The sequence below is a fragment of the Macaca mulatta genome, chromosome 7, assembly GCF_049350105.2.
Source record: "Macaca mulatta isolate MMU2019108-1 chromosome 7, T2T-MMU8v2.0, whole genome shotgun sequence".
Taxonomy (NCBI): domain Eukaryota; kingdom Metazoa; phylum Chordata; class Mammalia; order Primates; family Cercopithecidae; genus Macaca; species Macaca mulatta.
Window position 1 is genome coordinate 41,645,503 of NC_133412.1, and position 16,149 is coordinate 41,661,651.

Consider the following 16,149-nt stretch of genomic DNA (forward strand, 5'->3'; position numbering starts at 1 on the left):
GGCTGGGTGCGGTGCCTCCAGCCTGTAATCCCAGCACTTTGGGAGGCCAAAGCAGGTAGATCACTTGAAGTCAGGAGTTCGAGACCAGCCTGGCCAACATGGTGAAACTCCATCTCTACTGAAAATACAAAAAATTAGCTGGCTGTGGTGGCGGGCACCTGTAATCCCAGCTACTCGGGAGGCTGACGCAGGAGAATCACTTGAACCCGGGAGGCAGAGGTTGCAGTGAGCCAAGATCGCGCCACCGCATTCCAGCCTGGGCAACAAGAGCGACTCAAAAATAAAATAAAATTATGTTTCATCTTAAGCCTGCATTCTCTCAGATGATTTTCAAAAATGTTTAAAGCAGCAGAATCATACGTTTCAAATAAAATCTTATTGAAAACTCAATGTAGGCCGGGCGCGGTGGCTCAAGCCTGTAATCCCAGCACTTTGGGAGGCCGAGATGGGCGGATCACGAGGTCAGGAGATCGAAACCATCCTGGCTAACACGGTGAAACCCCGTCTCTATTAAGAAATAAAAAAAAAAAACTAGCCGGGCGAGGTGGCGGGCGCCTGTAGTCCCAGCTACTCGGGAGGCTGAGGCCGGAGAATGGCGTGAACCCGGGAGGCGGAGCTTGCAGTGAGCTGAGATCCGGCCACTGCACTCCAGCCTGGGCGACAGAGCGAGACTCCGTCCCAAAAAAAAAAAAAAAAAAAAAGAAAACTCAATGTATAAAACAGATAACATGGAGAGTTCTGCCTGTTCATTTTTCTTTTCCCATCGACTTGGAGTGGAAAATAGGGGATCTAAGACTGTGGGATATAATACAAAATGAACTGCTTTAGATAGTACTCATCTGTAAATTGTTAATACTCACAACTGCCAAAAAAACAATGGGTAGCAGCAGAAATTAAAAGTTCCAATTTAGGCGGGGCACAGTGGCTCACGCCTGTAATCCCAGAACTTTGGGAGGCTGAAGTGGGCAGATCACAAGGTCAGGAGATCACCCTGGCTAACACGGTGAAACCCCGTCTCTACTAAAAATATATTAAACAACAAAATTAGTCTCGCACGGTGGCAGGCACCTGTAGTCCCAGCTACTCGGGAGGCTGAGGCAGGAGAATGGCGTGAACCCGGGAGGCGAAGCTTGCAGTGAGCAGAGCTGGAGCCACTGCACTCCAGCCTGGGCGACAAAGTGAGACTCTGTCTCAAAAAAAAAAAAAAAAGTTCCAATTTAAGTTCACAAGTGACAGTTCAGTAATTCAGAACAGGAAAGAACAATAGGAACAGCCTGTCATATAAACCCTATGTCAATCACAGAAATAAGTGTCTTACTTCAGAAGCCATGCAGGAGTGTCACAAAACAAGCTGCTACCATTAGCCAATTTATTTACCTTTGTCAGAAGTATCCTGTGCTAATGCATTTTTGCATATTTCATCAGACACCAAAGATGGAAAAGATCAAAAAGGTCAATTTGTTGTGCCTTCATTTTCCTGTATGCAAGTAATAACATCCTCTCACCCTATCCTACTTCAAAAGGATAATATGAATATTATTAAAATTATATGCCTGCCTCTCTAGTCTAACAGGTCTCCATAAACATACGTGCACCCCTATGTGGATATGAAAGAAATATCACCGGCTGGGTGCAGTGGCCCATGTCTGTAATCCCAGCATATTGGGAGGCTGAGGCGGGCGGATCACTAGGTTAAGAGATCAAGACCATCCTGGCCAATATGGTGAAACCCCGTCTCTATTAAAAAAAATACAAATAATAATTAACTGGGCATGGTGGCAGGCGCCTGTAATCCCAGCTACTTGGGAGGCTGAGGCAGAAGAATTGCTTGAACCCGGGAGGCAGAGGCTGCAGTGAGCCAAGATCGCACCACTGCACTCCAGCCTGGTGACAGAGCGAGACTCTGTCTCATAAATAAATAAGTAAATATCACCTATCTACTTATTCTTGCAACTAAGAAGAAAAACACTAGCAATTATTTGTACATTGAGGATGTATATTTTCTTAACTCTGGAGGAATATAATCTTATTTTGATGTTTACAAGATTCTTTCCAGGCCTGATTCAGCAGAAGGCTCGAACCTTTAAAAATGAGAAAGTTCTCACAAGATTCGCCATGTTTTTCAGTTAGTATCAATCTGTAAAATCTGTTTTCATCCCATGATGTCCTCCTACCTACATAATCACTATCCATCAATTTTCCCTTCTCTTAAATCTTCATAATTCTCCTTTCATTGAGGCAGTACACAAAAGACTCCACAGAAATAATATTTCCATTGAAAATGGGCAAAGGCCACATAGAAATAACTCTTTAAAAAAATAAGCAAATATATGTAAATATGTTTAACTTCACCTATGAACACATACACATTTAAGGGATACCATTTTCCCTTATCAGACTGGCAGAGATGAAAAGATTCTTGATATTGTTTAAGATTTCTGAAGTACTGGAGGAAATGAGCCAAAGGACACACACACACACAAACTGAAACATCTTTTTGGAGGATAAACTGACAATGTGTAACAAAATTGCAAACGTACATATCCTTTGACACAAAAAGTATGCTTCCAGGATGTAGTCTAAGAAATTAAACCAACTTTAAACTACAAGGATATCGAGTAGACCAGTGCCAGCCCGTGCAGGAGGTGAGCACTGGGTAAGCAAGCATTACCGCCTGAGTGTCACCTGAAAGATCAGTGGCAGCACTGGATTCTCACAGGCGTGCAAACCCTATTACTGCGCATGTGAGGGATCTAGGCTACATCTAATACTTGATGATCTGAGGTGGAGCAGTTTCATTCTGAAACCATCCCCCACCCCTGGTACATGGAAAAACTGTCTTCCATGAAATGGGTCTCTGGTGCCAAAAAAGTTGGGGACTGCAGGAGTACTGTATTAATTATAATATTAAAAATACAAAATAATTTGTGTGTATATTGATAATGGCTAAACTCAATAATATAGAAATATTTAAAATTGATAAGATATATTTAAGTTGAAACAAGATGTTCATGCTCTATTGAGCAATAAAAAAAGGCTTGTTTTTTTTGTTTTTTTTTTTTTTTTTTAAGATGGAGTCTCACTCTGTCTCCCAGGCTGGAGTGCAGTGGTGCAATCTCAGCTCACTGCAACCTCCGCCTCCTGCCTCAGCCTCCCCGGTAGCTGGGATTACAGGCGCCCACTACCATGCCCAGCTAATTTTTGTATTTTTAGTAGAGACGGGGTTTCACCATGTTGGCCAGGCTGGTCCTGACCTCATGATCCGCCCACCTCGGCCTCCCAAAGTTCTGGGATTACAGGTGTGAGCCACCGTGCCTGACCATTTAAGTGAATTTTTTTTAAAAAATGTAAGCAATCAGCGTATTTTCTTTTTAGAAAAATTTGCTATAATGATTTTTTTTTTTTGCTTTGATTACTACCTTTTTCTGATTACAAAACACACAGGCTCATTTTAAAAAGATAGGGAAGGGCCAGGCGCAGTGGCTCACGCCTGTAATCCCAGCACTTCCAGAGGCCGAGGCAGGCGGATCACGAGGTCAGGAGATCGAGACCATCCTGGCTAACATGGTGAAACCCCATCTCTACTAAAATATTAGCCGGGCGTGGTGGCAGGCGCCTGTAGTCCCAGCTACTCAGGAGACTGAGGCAAGGAAAATGGCATAAACCCGGGAGGCAGAGCTTGCAGTGAACCAAGATCGTGCCACTGCACTCCAGCCTGGGTGACAGAGCGAGACTCCGTCTCAAAAAAAATAAAAATTAAAAGTAAAATTAAAGGGGAGGGGGCCAGGCGTGATGGTTCACGTCTGTAATCCCAGCACTTTGGGAGGCCGAGGCAGGTGAATCACAAGGTTAAGAGTTCGAGGCCAGCCTGGCCAACATGGGGAAACCCTGTCTACTAAGAATACAAAAATTAGCTGTGTGTGGTGGTATGTGCCTGTAATCCCAGCTATTTGGGAGGCTGAGGCAGGAGAATTGCTTGAACCTGGGAGATTGAGGTTGCAGTGAGCCAAGATCACGCCACTGCCCTCCAGCCTGGGAGACAGAGCAAGACTCCGCCTCGGAAAAAAAAAAAAGCGGGGGTTGCTGCGGGGGGCGGAGAAGACGGGAAAGGAAGCATTTTAGAAAACATAAACAATAGTGAAAGACCAAAGGGAATAATTAGCCTTCTCCTGCTTAACCCCTCTACTCTTCCTTTTCCATCATTTTTCCTTCTCTCAGTCATACAAGCTCCACAAAGCATCACTCTTCAGACTTTCTATGTTCATTAACACCTATAGGGTGATGATTTCTTTGCTTGTTTTGTATTTTTGAGACGGAGTCTCACTCTGTCGCCCAGGCTGGAGTGCAATGGTGTAATCTCAGTTCACTGCAACCTCTGCCTCCCGGGTTCAAGTAATTCTCCTGCCTCAGCCTCCGGAGTAGCTGGGACTACAAACGTGTGCCACCACGCCTGGTGAATTTTTGTATGTTTAGTAGAGACAGGGTTTCGCCATGTTGGCCAGGCTGGTCTCGAACTCCTTACCTCAGGTGATCCACTCGCCTGGGCTTCCCAAAGTGGTGGGATTACAGGCATGAGCCACTGCACCTGGTCTGGTGGTGATTTCTTAATCCGTATCTCAAGCCTAACTTTCTAAGTCTCAGATATACATTTCTGCATATGTGTCACACAGTCCTCAAATATTCACAAACTATCTTACTTGCCTTCCCAACCACTCTCTCCCTAGTCCTATATTTTCTATCTCAATTAACTCTTTTATGCCTAGTGTTCCACTACTGGAACACTAGGCTGGTGGGGGTTAGTTATATCCTACTGCTCAAGGTCATCATCAAGGTCTGATTTTTCACAAAAAAATTTGCAACCTCCAGCATAAATGGGTTTACATCTTCCTCATTTATAAGGTCTCTTCAAGCTGGCACATTTAGTCATCTTTGACTCCTTCCCATCATATAATTAGTGACTAAATCCTGCCTATAGTCTACATCTAAAATTTCTAATTTACCCTGTCCTCTCCTCTCTCCATCTCACTTCCATTTTCAGATATAAGACCAAAGGCCCTGCTACTTCTGACCTAGACAATTCAGCCTTTCTTGAGTACCCATTACATACCACACACAGTGAAAGGAATTAGAATATGAGGACTAATAAAGCAAAGTAATACCATTACACCTATCTTGGGAGAGAGAAATGGAAGAATAAAGTACAACACGATAAATATTACAATTAGAGCAAAACCTACAAGATGTCAACTTTCCTATTTGATCTAATCTTACAATACAACCTGAATTCTCTTTCTGGAATATAAACTAGATTATGTCACCGTGTTGTAAGACCTCTGATGATTCGACCCCATTGCCTACAGGATAAAGTCCAAATGCTTTAATATATGCAAACACTTCACAATTTCATCCCAACTTACCTAAAACCTTCATTCTATTACTTTACTTTCACTTCACATCCTATGACCCAGTCACGTATAACTAAATGCTGCTGTGATATGCTGGGCACTTGCATAATATCTAGTGATTGTGTATCCTGCACAAGTTCTTCTTCCTTATGTCTACCAGCAGAAATCCTGTCCTATCATCAAATCAAACCTCCTCTTTGAAGCCTTTATTAACCTTCTCTGCCAACGTAGTTTCTATACAATCTGGTTTTTTGTTTGTTTGAGACAGGGTCTCACTCTGTCACCCAGGCTGGAGTGCAGTGATGTGATCTTGGCTCATGGTAGCATCAGGCTCCCAGGCTCAAGCCATCCTCCCATCTCAGCTTCCCAAGTAGCTAGGACTACAGATGCATATCACCATACCCAGCTAATTTTTGTATTTTTTATAGAGATGAAGTTTTGCCACGTTGCTCACACTGGTATTGAAATCCTGAGCTCAAGTGATCTGCCTGCCTTGGTCTCACAAAGTGCTGGGATTACAGGCATAAGCCACTACACCCAGCCCACAATCTGCTGTATTATCACTTTGTATTGCAACTTGTTTTTTTCTATCTACCACTAGACTGTGGTATTTGTAGGGACAATAACTATATCTTGTTATTTCTATCCTTCCCAGAGTCTAGTATCAGTAAATATTCAAGAAATAGTTGTTAAATGTATAATGGGGGCTGGGTGCAGTGGCTCACATCTGTAATCCCAGCACTTTGGGATGCTGAGGTGGGTGGATCACCTGAGGTCAGGAGTTCAAGACCAGCCTGGCCAACATGGTAAAACCCCGCCTCAACTAAAAATAAAAAATTAGATGGGCATGGTGGCACACACCTGTAATCCCAGCTACTTGGGAAGCTGGGACAGGAAACTATCACTTGAACCTGGGAGGCAGAGGTTGCAGTAAGCTGAGATTGTGCCAACACACTCTAGCCTGGGAAAAAAGGGTGAAACTCCACCTAAACAAAACAAACAAACAAACAAACAAACAAAAAAGCTGTATAATAGGGTGGAAACATTTGCAGAGAACCAAAATGCACTATCGTTACTTTTTTTTTTTTTTGCTGTTTGGAATCGATAGGTCTACTATGTGCCACCACCCCCACATAAACCTGGAGCCCAAAGGAAAGTATGCTTTATTTCCCCCCTCTTCCTATTCATCAGCTTTTTATCCTTCCATCTCATAAATAACAGTAAACAAGACAGAAAGAACCCCTGCCCTCTAAAGGGCTTATATTCAAGTAAGGAGAGGCAATTAATAGGGAAACGTACATATATATGGTCATTTCAGATAGTGATGAATGCAATGAATAAAATAAAGTAGTTTGACAAGACAGAATGTGCTACAGAGAAACGTGCTATTTTAAATGGGAATGAGGAAGAAGTGATAGAATGTTTCTCTGAGAAGGTAAGACATAAGCTGAGGCCTAAAGGATGAGAAACAACCCACTATGCAAAATTTTAGGGAAATAATTCTGCAAGCAGAAGGAATTGCAAGTGTAAAGTCTCTGAAGCAGAAATGCACATGGTTGGTCAGGCATGGCGGCTCACATCTGTAATCCCAACACTTTGGGAGGCTGAGGCAGGAAAATTGCTTGAGGCCAGGAGTTCGAGACCAGGCTGTGAAACATCAGCTCTACAAAACATTTAAAAATAAAAAAATAAGCTGGGTGTGTTCTTATGCACCAGCTATTAAGTAGGCTGAAGTAGGAGGATCGCTTGAGTCCAGGGGCTGGAGGCTGCGTGAGCTATGATCATGCCACTGCACTCCAGTACGGGCAACAGAGCAAGACCCTGTCTCAAAAAAAAAAAAAAAAAAAAGAGACAATAAGAAGAAATGCACTTGGCTGTTTGAGAGACTGTGTGTCTAAGAAAGGAAATTAGTTTAGAGAAGCAGGGCCTTGTAGGTGGTAGCCATGATGGAGGCCTGACTGCACCTGCCTTGACTTTGGAATTTTGTAGGTTACAATCTTCTCCTCGGTAATATTAGAGCAATAAAATGACAGAATGCAGTATGCAGCCCGCTCTATTGTTAGGAAGAGGCCAAACAATTCTGAAAGTATCTTTTCTAGATACAAGGCCATAACGGTATGGTCCCAGGGCTAATGAAAACTTGACAAGCAGAGAAGAGTAAAAGCACCTGAAAAGAAAGACAAGTTCTTCTGACTACAAGCAAGTCCAAATGAGAAACATCAAAATTATCTCAGATTCAAAGAGGAAACAAAACACAATACTACTCTGAAAATACATATGGGCTATAAATGTATGCTTTTAACTGAATGAATTTTTCCATTCCCATGTAAACTTATAATACAAATCTAGACTAAAGTGATTAAACAGATTTCCACTTTTAATTCACCAAGGTTTTTCTTCACTTTCACAGAAATGAAACAATTGTCTGATGTTTTGAGATTTCAAAGATTTAGATGCATTAGAAACTGCCTCTTAGCAATCATTTTGTGGATGTTTATGTCATAATTATTTAATCCATCCAAGTAGTACTGTGATGTTAAAGTCAATCTATGACATGAAGAAATATTCACAAAACTATTCATTAAAGCAACTCTGTAATTGCTAGAAAGTAAAGCAGTATGAAATTACACATCTTACTCCTATTATAAGTAGCATCTGCTGGCTTTGCTAACCTGAACACAATTCTGAATATAAAGACCCTTTCATTACCCTAATTAAATCCTGAATCTCCAGGTTACCAGCCTTCTAACAGTAAAAATAAATCCATTCTCATCATTCTTAAATTCAAATGGTCTCTGACTAGTATGGTGATGTTTCTCCAAGGTTCTCTATGAGGGATCAGAGGTAAGATTTTGTCCATGTTCTCTATGAAGGACCATCACAAATAGCAGAAGTGGTCAGGCGCAGTGGCTCATGCCTGTAATCCCAGCACTTTGGGAGGCCGAGGCAGGTGGATCACTTGAGGCCAGGAGTTCGAGACCAGCCTGGCCAACATGGCAAGAGCCCGTCTCCATAAAAATACAAAAAATAATAATAATAATAAGCTGGGCATGGTGGCACATGCCTGTAGTCCCAGCTACTCTGGAGGTTAAGGCAAAAGAATCACTTCAACCTGGGAGGTGGAGGTTGCAGTGAGCTGAGATGGCATCACTGCACTCCAGCCTGGGTGACAGAGCGACACTCCATCTCAAAAAACAAAAAAAGGAAGAGAGGTAAAAACATAATTACATTATGTTCCCACCCTCCCACCATTCCCCACAAGAGCCAAAGTTTCTTAAAATGAGTCTTCATATTAATCCACAGTCTCAAGAGCTATGAAGAAAAAGAAAATACTTTAGCCTCAAAGATGACCCTTCCACATTCTCCAAGCTAATCTCCAACTTCATATACATATATATTTTTTTGTTTGTTTGTTTGTTTGTTTTTGAGACAGTCTTGCTCTGTCGCCCAGGCTGGGGTGTAGTGGCCGGATCTCAGCTCACTGCAAGCTCCGCCTCCCGGGTTTATGCCATTCTCCTGCCTCAGCCTCCGGAGTAGCTGGGACTACAGGTGCCCACCACCTCGCCCGGCTAGTTTTTTGTGTCTTTTAGTAGAGATGGGGTTTCACCATGTTAGCCAGGATGGTCTCGATCTCCTGACCTCGTGATCCGCCCTGTCTCGGCCTCCCAAAGTGCTGGGATTACAGGCTTGAGCCACCGCGCCCGGCCTAACTTCATATATTTATACGGCCTTCTGTTTTCTCTATCTCACTCACCAAGGGAGAGCCATTAAAAAGTATATAAATGGCTGGGCGCAGTGGCTCACTCCTGTAATCCCAGCACTTTGGGAGGCCGAGGCGGGCAGGTCACGAGGTCAGGAGATCAAGACCATCCTGGCTAACCCCATCTCTAATAAAATACAAAAAAAAATTAGCCAGACGTGGTGGCGGACGCCTGTAGTCCCAGCTACCTGGGAGGCTGAGGCAGGAGAATGGCGTGAACCCGGGAGGCAGAGTCTGAATTAAACCAAGCCTTATGCCCTTCTTAAAGGACCAACAGCATCTGCATCACCTGGAGTTTGCAAAAATATGCAGAATCTGGGGCTCCACCTCAGACCTCCTAAATCAGAGTCTGCACTTTACTGATACCTGTATGCAACTCTATGTTCATCAGAAAATCTCAGAACTGGTAGAAAATTTAAAAGCCCATTGCACACACATAAAGACAGATGAGCCCTGGATAACAAATAATTGATAATGACCATAGTGCCCCTTCATAAATTATTTCCTATAACAATAGGTTCTCCTTAAGAAACTTTTCTTGCAAAACTACAAATGGCTTGTCTTGAAACACACCAAGGCTTATTATAGGTATTGTTGTTAGTAGAAGTCACTGACATAACCAAGTTCTTACCTAATCTGAGCTCTCCGAAGTTCCCACACCCTATCTTCTTGCCAACCCTGAAGTTGGGTCCCACCATAAGAACCCCAGAGGATGACGAGGAGCCAGATGGTCGAGAGCAGTGTGCACTCCTTTGTGCCATGGGTTTAGTTGTCCGTTGTCTTTCATCCTTTTCCCTACTAGGATGGTCCATGATCCTACAGGACAAAGTCTCCGTACAGCAAGTAGCTTCAGTGTGTATACCTCTCTTCAATACAAAAGTATGTCCAAATAAATTGTAGTCAGAGAAAGGTAAGGAGTTCTTTTAGCACCATATTTGTTTCTAATGTATCTCCGGGAGATGAAAAACCATTGATTTGTTCCCGTATGAAATGTAGTCACTAGGTCTCAGGCTTAGTTGAACATCTTGTAACCTAGGTAAAAATCAAGAAAACACGTAGTTAAAAATTAAATTTTAAAACAAATTCAGAAAGTCTCTACTAATTAGAATGAATCCTATCCAAAGGTGAGCAAAATGCATAGCTTCCTGAAATGGGTTTTGGTTTTCTATCCTCCAACAGTTTAACATCTAGATTAGTTATTCACATGGTATCATAAGCTCAGGAGGCTGCAAACCATAGAAGCTAAGGAAACACACAAGCCTTAAATATAAAATGCTTTCTTCTAGTAATGTACATATGACCAAAAAGAAAGACAATTGTTGTTTTTTTCATCACTGGCTAACAGAAATACATAGCAGTGCTGAAACCAAGTTAAAGAAACTGAGGACGATTTAACTTTAAGCTCTTCCTTTTAATTTTACCAAGACTTATAAGAAATTAGACTATTCACTGCCCCATTCCCCTATCCCCACCATTTACCAAGTACCGACAAGAATTATGTATTCTACATTTACCAATCAACACAGACAACCTCTATGAAGGAATTTCCAAAACTCTATTGGTATTAAGTAGTCCTAAAATTCTGAAAAGCTAAACTTTTGGTGGTTTTTGCTGTATACTGAGTATGCAATGACAGAGCGCCAAAAAGAGATCCTTTGCAGAACCCCAAAGTGAAAATAAAGCAAAAAAACAAAAACAAAAACAAAAAATCTTAAACATAACATTCATCTCTACCAGAATTCTGCAGTGTCCAAATTCAGGACTGAGCCCAGCACAAATGTTTGCAATGAGATAATTTTGATGCTATATTTGATTATCCATGTGAGTATTCTTAACAAAAAAAAAAAAATACTGTTACCACTAGTCACATACTAAACACACATTTATATTTCACTTTCATAAATGTTTTCCTTAAAACTTAAGGGAAGAGAAGGCTGGGTGTGGTGGTTCACGCCTGTAATCCCAGCACTTTGGGAGGCCAAGGCAGGCAGATCACCTGAGGTCAGGAGTTTGAGACTACCTGGCCAACATGGCAAAACCCTATCTCTACTAAAAATATAAAAATTAGCTGGACGTGGTGGCAGGCACCTGTGATCCCAGCTACTCGGGAGGCTGAGGCAGGAGAACAGCTAGAACCCAGGAGGCGGAGGTTGCAGTGAGCCAAGCTCGTGCTACTCCCACGAGTGACAGAGTGACATTCCGAGAAAAGGAAAGAAAGAAGGAAGGGAGGGAGGGAGCAAGGAAGGAAAAAGAAAGACAGAAAACTTAAGAGAATTAGAACAAATGTTTGGTTATCATCACTAGTTACACAACAGAGCAAAGATGCCTACACTCTAAACTTCCTGAGGATACCTGTAATTCCCTACTAAAGTAACAGGCCAAAAGCTGTCAGCTGACTGTACAAGTGGGCACATAACCCAATAATACAATCTGTTTGCTTTATTTATTTACTTTTGACATGGAGTTTCACTCTTGTTGCCAAGGCTGAGTGCAATGGCGAGATCTAGGCTCGCTGCAACCTCCACCTTCCAAGTTCACGCGATTCTCCTGTCTCAGCCTCCGAAGTAGCTAGAATTACAGATGCCTGCCACCACACCCAGCTAATTTTTTGTATTTTTAGTAAAGATGGGGTTTCACTATGTTGGCCGGGCTGGTCTCGAACTCCTGACCTCAGGTGATCCACCCATTTGGCCTCCCAAAGTGCTGGGATTACAGGCATCAGCCACCGTGCCTGGCTTCTGTTTGCTCTATTATAGTTTAAATAAACTGCTTATTTTCATTTTTTGTTTGTTTTGCTTTACAATAGATTTCCATTTATAATGTATATTCTATAAAGGAAAAAAAATCAAAGCAATGAAAGGAGGTCAGCAACTACTGAACTTCCTACATGAACAACATTAAGAATTCATATTTCCTTATTGTTTCTCCTATTTCCAACTATATCCACTATCCCCTGATTATCCTCGTCTTTAATCCAAATCCCTCAAATGATATTAGAAAGAGAAAAAAACATCATAATTACTGGGAGTATGTCTATGTGTGAGACTGCCAACTATATTTCCTTCCATTATAAATTAATATGAGGACAGAGGCAGAATGTGTCTTAGTCCAATTCAGTGAATTTATAAGTATTCAAGAACTCACAAATTTTCAAAAATTATCACTACGATAGCCTCATTTATAAGATTTGGAAACTGTATTACATTGTCTATTTCTCTTCACATTTTTCATTTTTGCTCACTCTGTTTCTTCCAACAAATGGATGTTATTTTTATAATACTTTGCATTAATTTCTTCCATTGCACTTAGACTAGTATAACATTAGGTGGACTAATCACACATAGCCCTCATTATCCATGTTTACTTACATGTATGTATTAGAAGAATTAGAATTCTAAAAACCTGTAGAAGCCAGGTGCAATGGTATATGCCTACAGTCCCCAGCTACTTGGGAGGCTGAGATGGGAGTACTGCTCAAGCCCAGGAGTTTAAGGCCGGAATGTGCTATTATCATGCCAGTAAATAGCTACTGAACTCCAGCCTGGGCAACACAGAAAGACCCTGTCTCTAAAAAATAAAAAATTAAAAAATTAAAAATTAAATTTAAAAAATATATATTAAAAATTAAATTTAAAAAAAAAAACCCTATAGAAAGCCAAAAACTGTCTGGGCGTGGTGGCTCGTCCATGTAATCCCAGCACTTTGGGAGGCCAAGGTAGAAGGATTACTTGAGCCTAGAAGTCTGAAATGAGCCTGGGCAACATAGGGAGACCCCATGTCTACAAAAAATTTAAAAATTAGGGCCAGGCACGGTGGCTCATGCCTATAATCCTGGCACTTTGGGAGGCCAAGGCGGGTGGATCACCGGAGGTCAGGAGTTCAAGACCAGCCTGGCCAACAAGGCGAAACTCCGTCTCTACTAAAAAAAAAAAATTAGCCAGGCGTGGTTGTGCCGGCCTGTAATCCCAGCTACTCGGGAGGCTGAGGCAGGAGAATTTCTTGGACCCAGGAGATGGAGGTTGCAGTGAGCCAAGATCGCGCCATTGCACTTCAGCCTGGGCGACAAGAGCAAAACCCCATCTTAAGGAATTAAAAAAAAAAAAATAGCTGGGCATGGTGGTGCACACCTGTGGTCCCAGTGACTTGGGGAGGCTGAAGTTGAAGGACTGCTTGAGCCTGGGAGGTTCAAGGATGCAGTGAGCCATGATTGTGTCACTGCACTCCAGTATGGATGACAGAGCAAGACCCTGTCAAAAAAAAAAAAAAAATAGTCAAAAATCTCACTCAGCTGGGGAAAAATGTTCATAACACCTACTTGTAGAACAGAACAATCACTTTACTTCCCACAACCATGACAAAAACTGACACTAAAGGTGCTGTGTCAATTTTCTAATCTATGCATGGGACATAAGCATTGCTCAATCTATAATTATGAAAGATGAGGCCGGGCACAGTGGCTCATGCCTAAAATCCCAGTACTTTGGGAAGCCGAGGTGGCCAGATCACCTGAGGTCAGGAGTTCAAAACCAGCCTGGCCAACATGGTGATGCCCTGTCTCTACTAAAAATACAAAAAAATATTAGCCAGACATCGTAGTGGGCACCTATAATCCCAGCTACTTGCGTGGCTGAGGCAGGAGAACCGCTTCACCTGGGAGGCGGAGGTGGCAGTGGGCTGAGATCACGCCATTGCACTCCAGCCTGGGCAAAAAGAGCGAAACTCCGCCTCAAAAAAAGAAAGAAAGATGAATAATATCCAATACTACTTTATGTGGCATCTCTCATTTAAGAAATTAAAGTTACTAAGTTTTTTAGAATCCTATTTCTTTATCACTACCCTCTGCTCAATTACAAACTCTTTGGCGTATCATTTGAACTCTCTACTTAAATTCATGTAAAACAGTATATGGGAGGTTTCATGAAGTCTAAAAGAAAATTAAGTCGTATTATAAAAGCATCAAAAAAAGTTTCACTAATTTACTGTTTGTGTATTTCAGATTCTCATATATTGGCTTTATCAAAAGTGAGGCACATAAATATTTAAATTTCAAAGTCAAAACACCCTGGGTTTTTGTTAATAATCAAAAGAGAGAGTGCCAGGCTTCTAAATCTCTCTTCTTACACAAATTATGATGAACTTATTTATAGGTATAGGACTGCTGGATCATATGGTAAGTGTATGTGAAACTCAAAAGCAAACCAGGCTCTTTCTGATCTACTACTTCTTCATCCACCACATATTGCTTTTGGTCCTCATGCTTGCTGTTTCTTGGTTATGAGTTTCAGCTTCAGGCATCACTTCCCATGCTACTGTCCAAAACAGAAATAATACGACAAAAACAAAAGTCTTTCTCCTTGTCTTTTTTCTTTTAAATTTTTTTGGTCAAGGATAAAAATTATTCTAAGAAACATCCCAACAAATTTCCCCTTATGTTGGGTTGCCAATGGTTTTTGTACCAATATCTGCTATTCCAATTGTAAGCTTTTCAAAGAATGAGATCAAAGCCTAACCTGATGTTTAAAAAACAGGGTAAGTTTCAAAAGCAGTATCACACCCAGGGTAAGTATTTAGCAAACATCAAGCAAAAATGGTATCTGTGTGCTCATGTGCACACATGAGTATGTGTTTATAAAACTATCAAAAACTATAGGACAAATTAAAAGACACTGTAGGACAATTTAAGTACCAATACAAGGCTTGAAATGCATTTAAGCTAAAACAAAACAAAACAAAACAAAACAAAAGGCCAGGTGCAGTAACTCATATCTGTAATCCCAGTGCGTTGGGAGGCCACAGTGGGAGAATCACTTGAGCCCAGGAGTTCAAGACCAGCCTGGGCAACAAAACGAGATCCTGTCTCTACAAAATAAAAATAAAAATCGGCCAGGCAAGGTGGTGCATGCCTATGGAACCAGCTACTGAGGAGGCAGAACTGGGAGGACTGTTTGAGCCCAGGAGTTCAAGGTTGCAGTGAGCTATGATAGTGCCACTGCACCACTTCAGTATGACCCTGTCACCAAAATAAATAAATAAATAGATAAATAAATAAACAACTACTATAAAGCTACAGCACTCAAGACAGTGTGGTATTGACAAAAAAATAAAAATAAATACACAAATCAATGGAACAGAATGGAAAGTCCAGAAATAGATTCAAACAAATATAGTCTATTCATACAAAAATAGATTCACACAAACGTACCAATCTTTGTCAAAGGAGCAAAGGCAATTCAATGGAGAAAGGATAGTCTTTTTAACAAATGGTGCTGCAACAGTTAGATATATACTTGCAAACAAACAAAAATAATCTAGACATAGACCTTACATCTTTCACAAAAATAAAATCAAAATGGATCACAACCTAAATATAAAACACAAAATAAAACTCCTACAATATACCATAGGAAAAAATCTAAATGACTTAGGGTTTGACAATGACTTCTTAGACATACCAACAAAAACATGATCAATGAAAGAAGAAATTGTTAAGTTTAACTTCACTAAAATTAAAAACTTCTGCTCTGGGGAAGACACTGCTAAGAGAATGAAAAGACAAGCCACTGATTAGGAGAAAATATTTACAAAACACTTACTTGATAGAGGCCTGTTATTTAAAATATACAAAACTCTTAAAACTCAACAATCAGAAAACAACCCAGTTAAAATATAAGCAAAAGATTTGAATCAGACATCTCATCAAAGAAGATATACAGATGGAAAATAAATACATGAAAATACGCTCAATACCATAGGTCACAAGAGAATTGCAAATTAAAACAATGATACCACTATACACTTACTAGAATAGTGAAAATCCAAAACACTGACATCATCAAATGCTAAGGAAGATATGGAGCAACAGGAACTCTCATTCACTGCTGGTGAGAATGCAAAATGGTATGGCTATTTTGGAAGAAAGTTTGGCAGTTTCTTATGTAACTAAACATACTCTTACCTATGACCCAGCAATCGTATTTCTTGGTA

At 41.1% G+C, this 16,149-nt stretch overlaps 1 protein-coding gene across 11 annotated transcripts in view; it reads right to left on the reverse strand.

The window, feature by feature from the left end:
• CSNK1G1 (casein kinase 1 gamma 1) overlaps positions 1-16,149 on the reverse strand; it is a 224,109-nt gene that overhangs the window by 126,844 nt on the left and 81,116 nt on the right. For 10 of the 11 annotated variants that reach the window (XM_077939568.1, XM_077939566.1, XM_077939567.1 and 7 more), the window contains exon 2: positions 9,797-10,197. Coding sequence is in view for 9 of the 11 variants with exons in the window: in XM_077939567.1 (XP_077795693.1) it covers positions 9,797-9,977 (181 nt within the window). In the remaining 2 variants the exon portion in view is untranslated. Of the gene's footprint in view, positions 1-9,796; positions 10,198-13,292; positions 13,413-16,149 lie in introns of all 11 variants that reach the window. The other variant, XM_077939562.1, reaches the window with a different exon arrangement.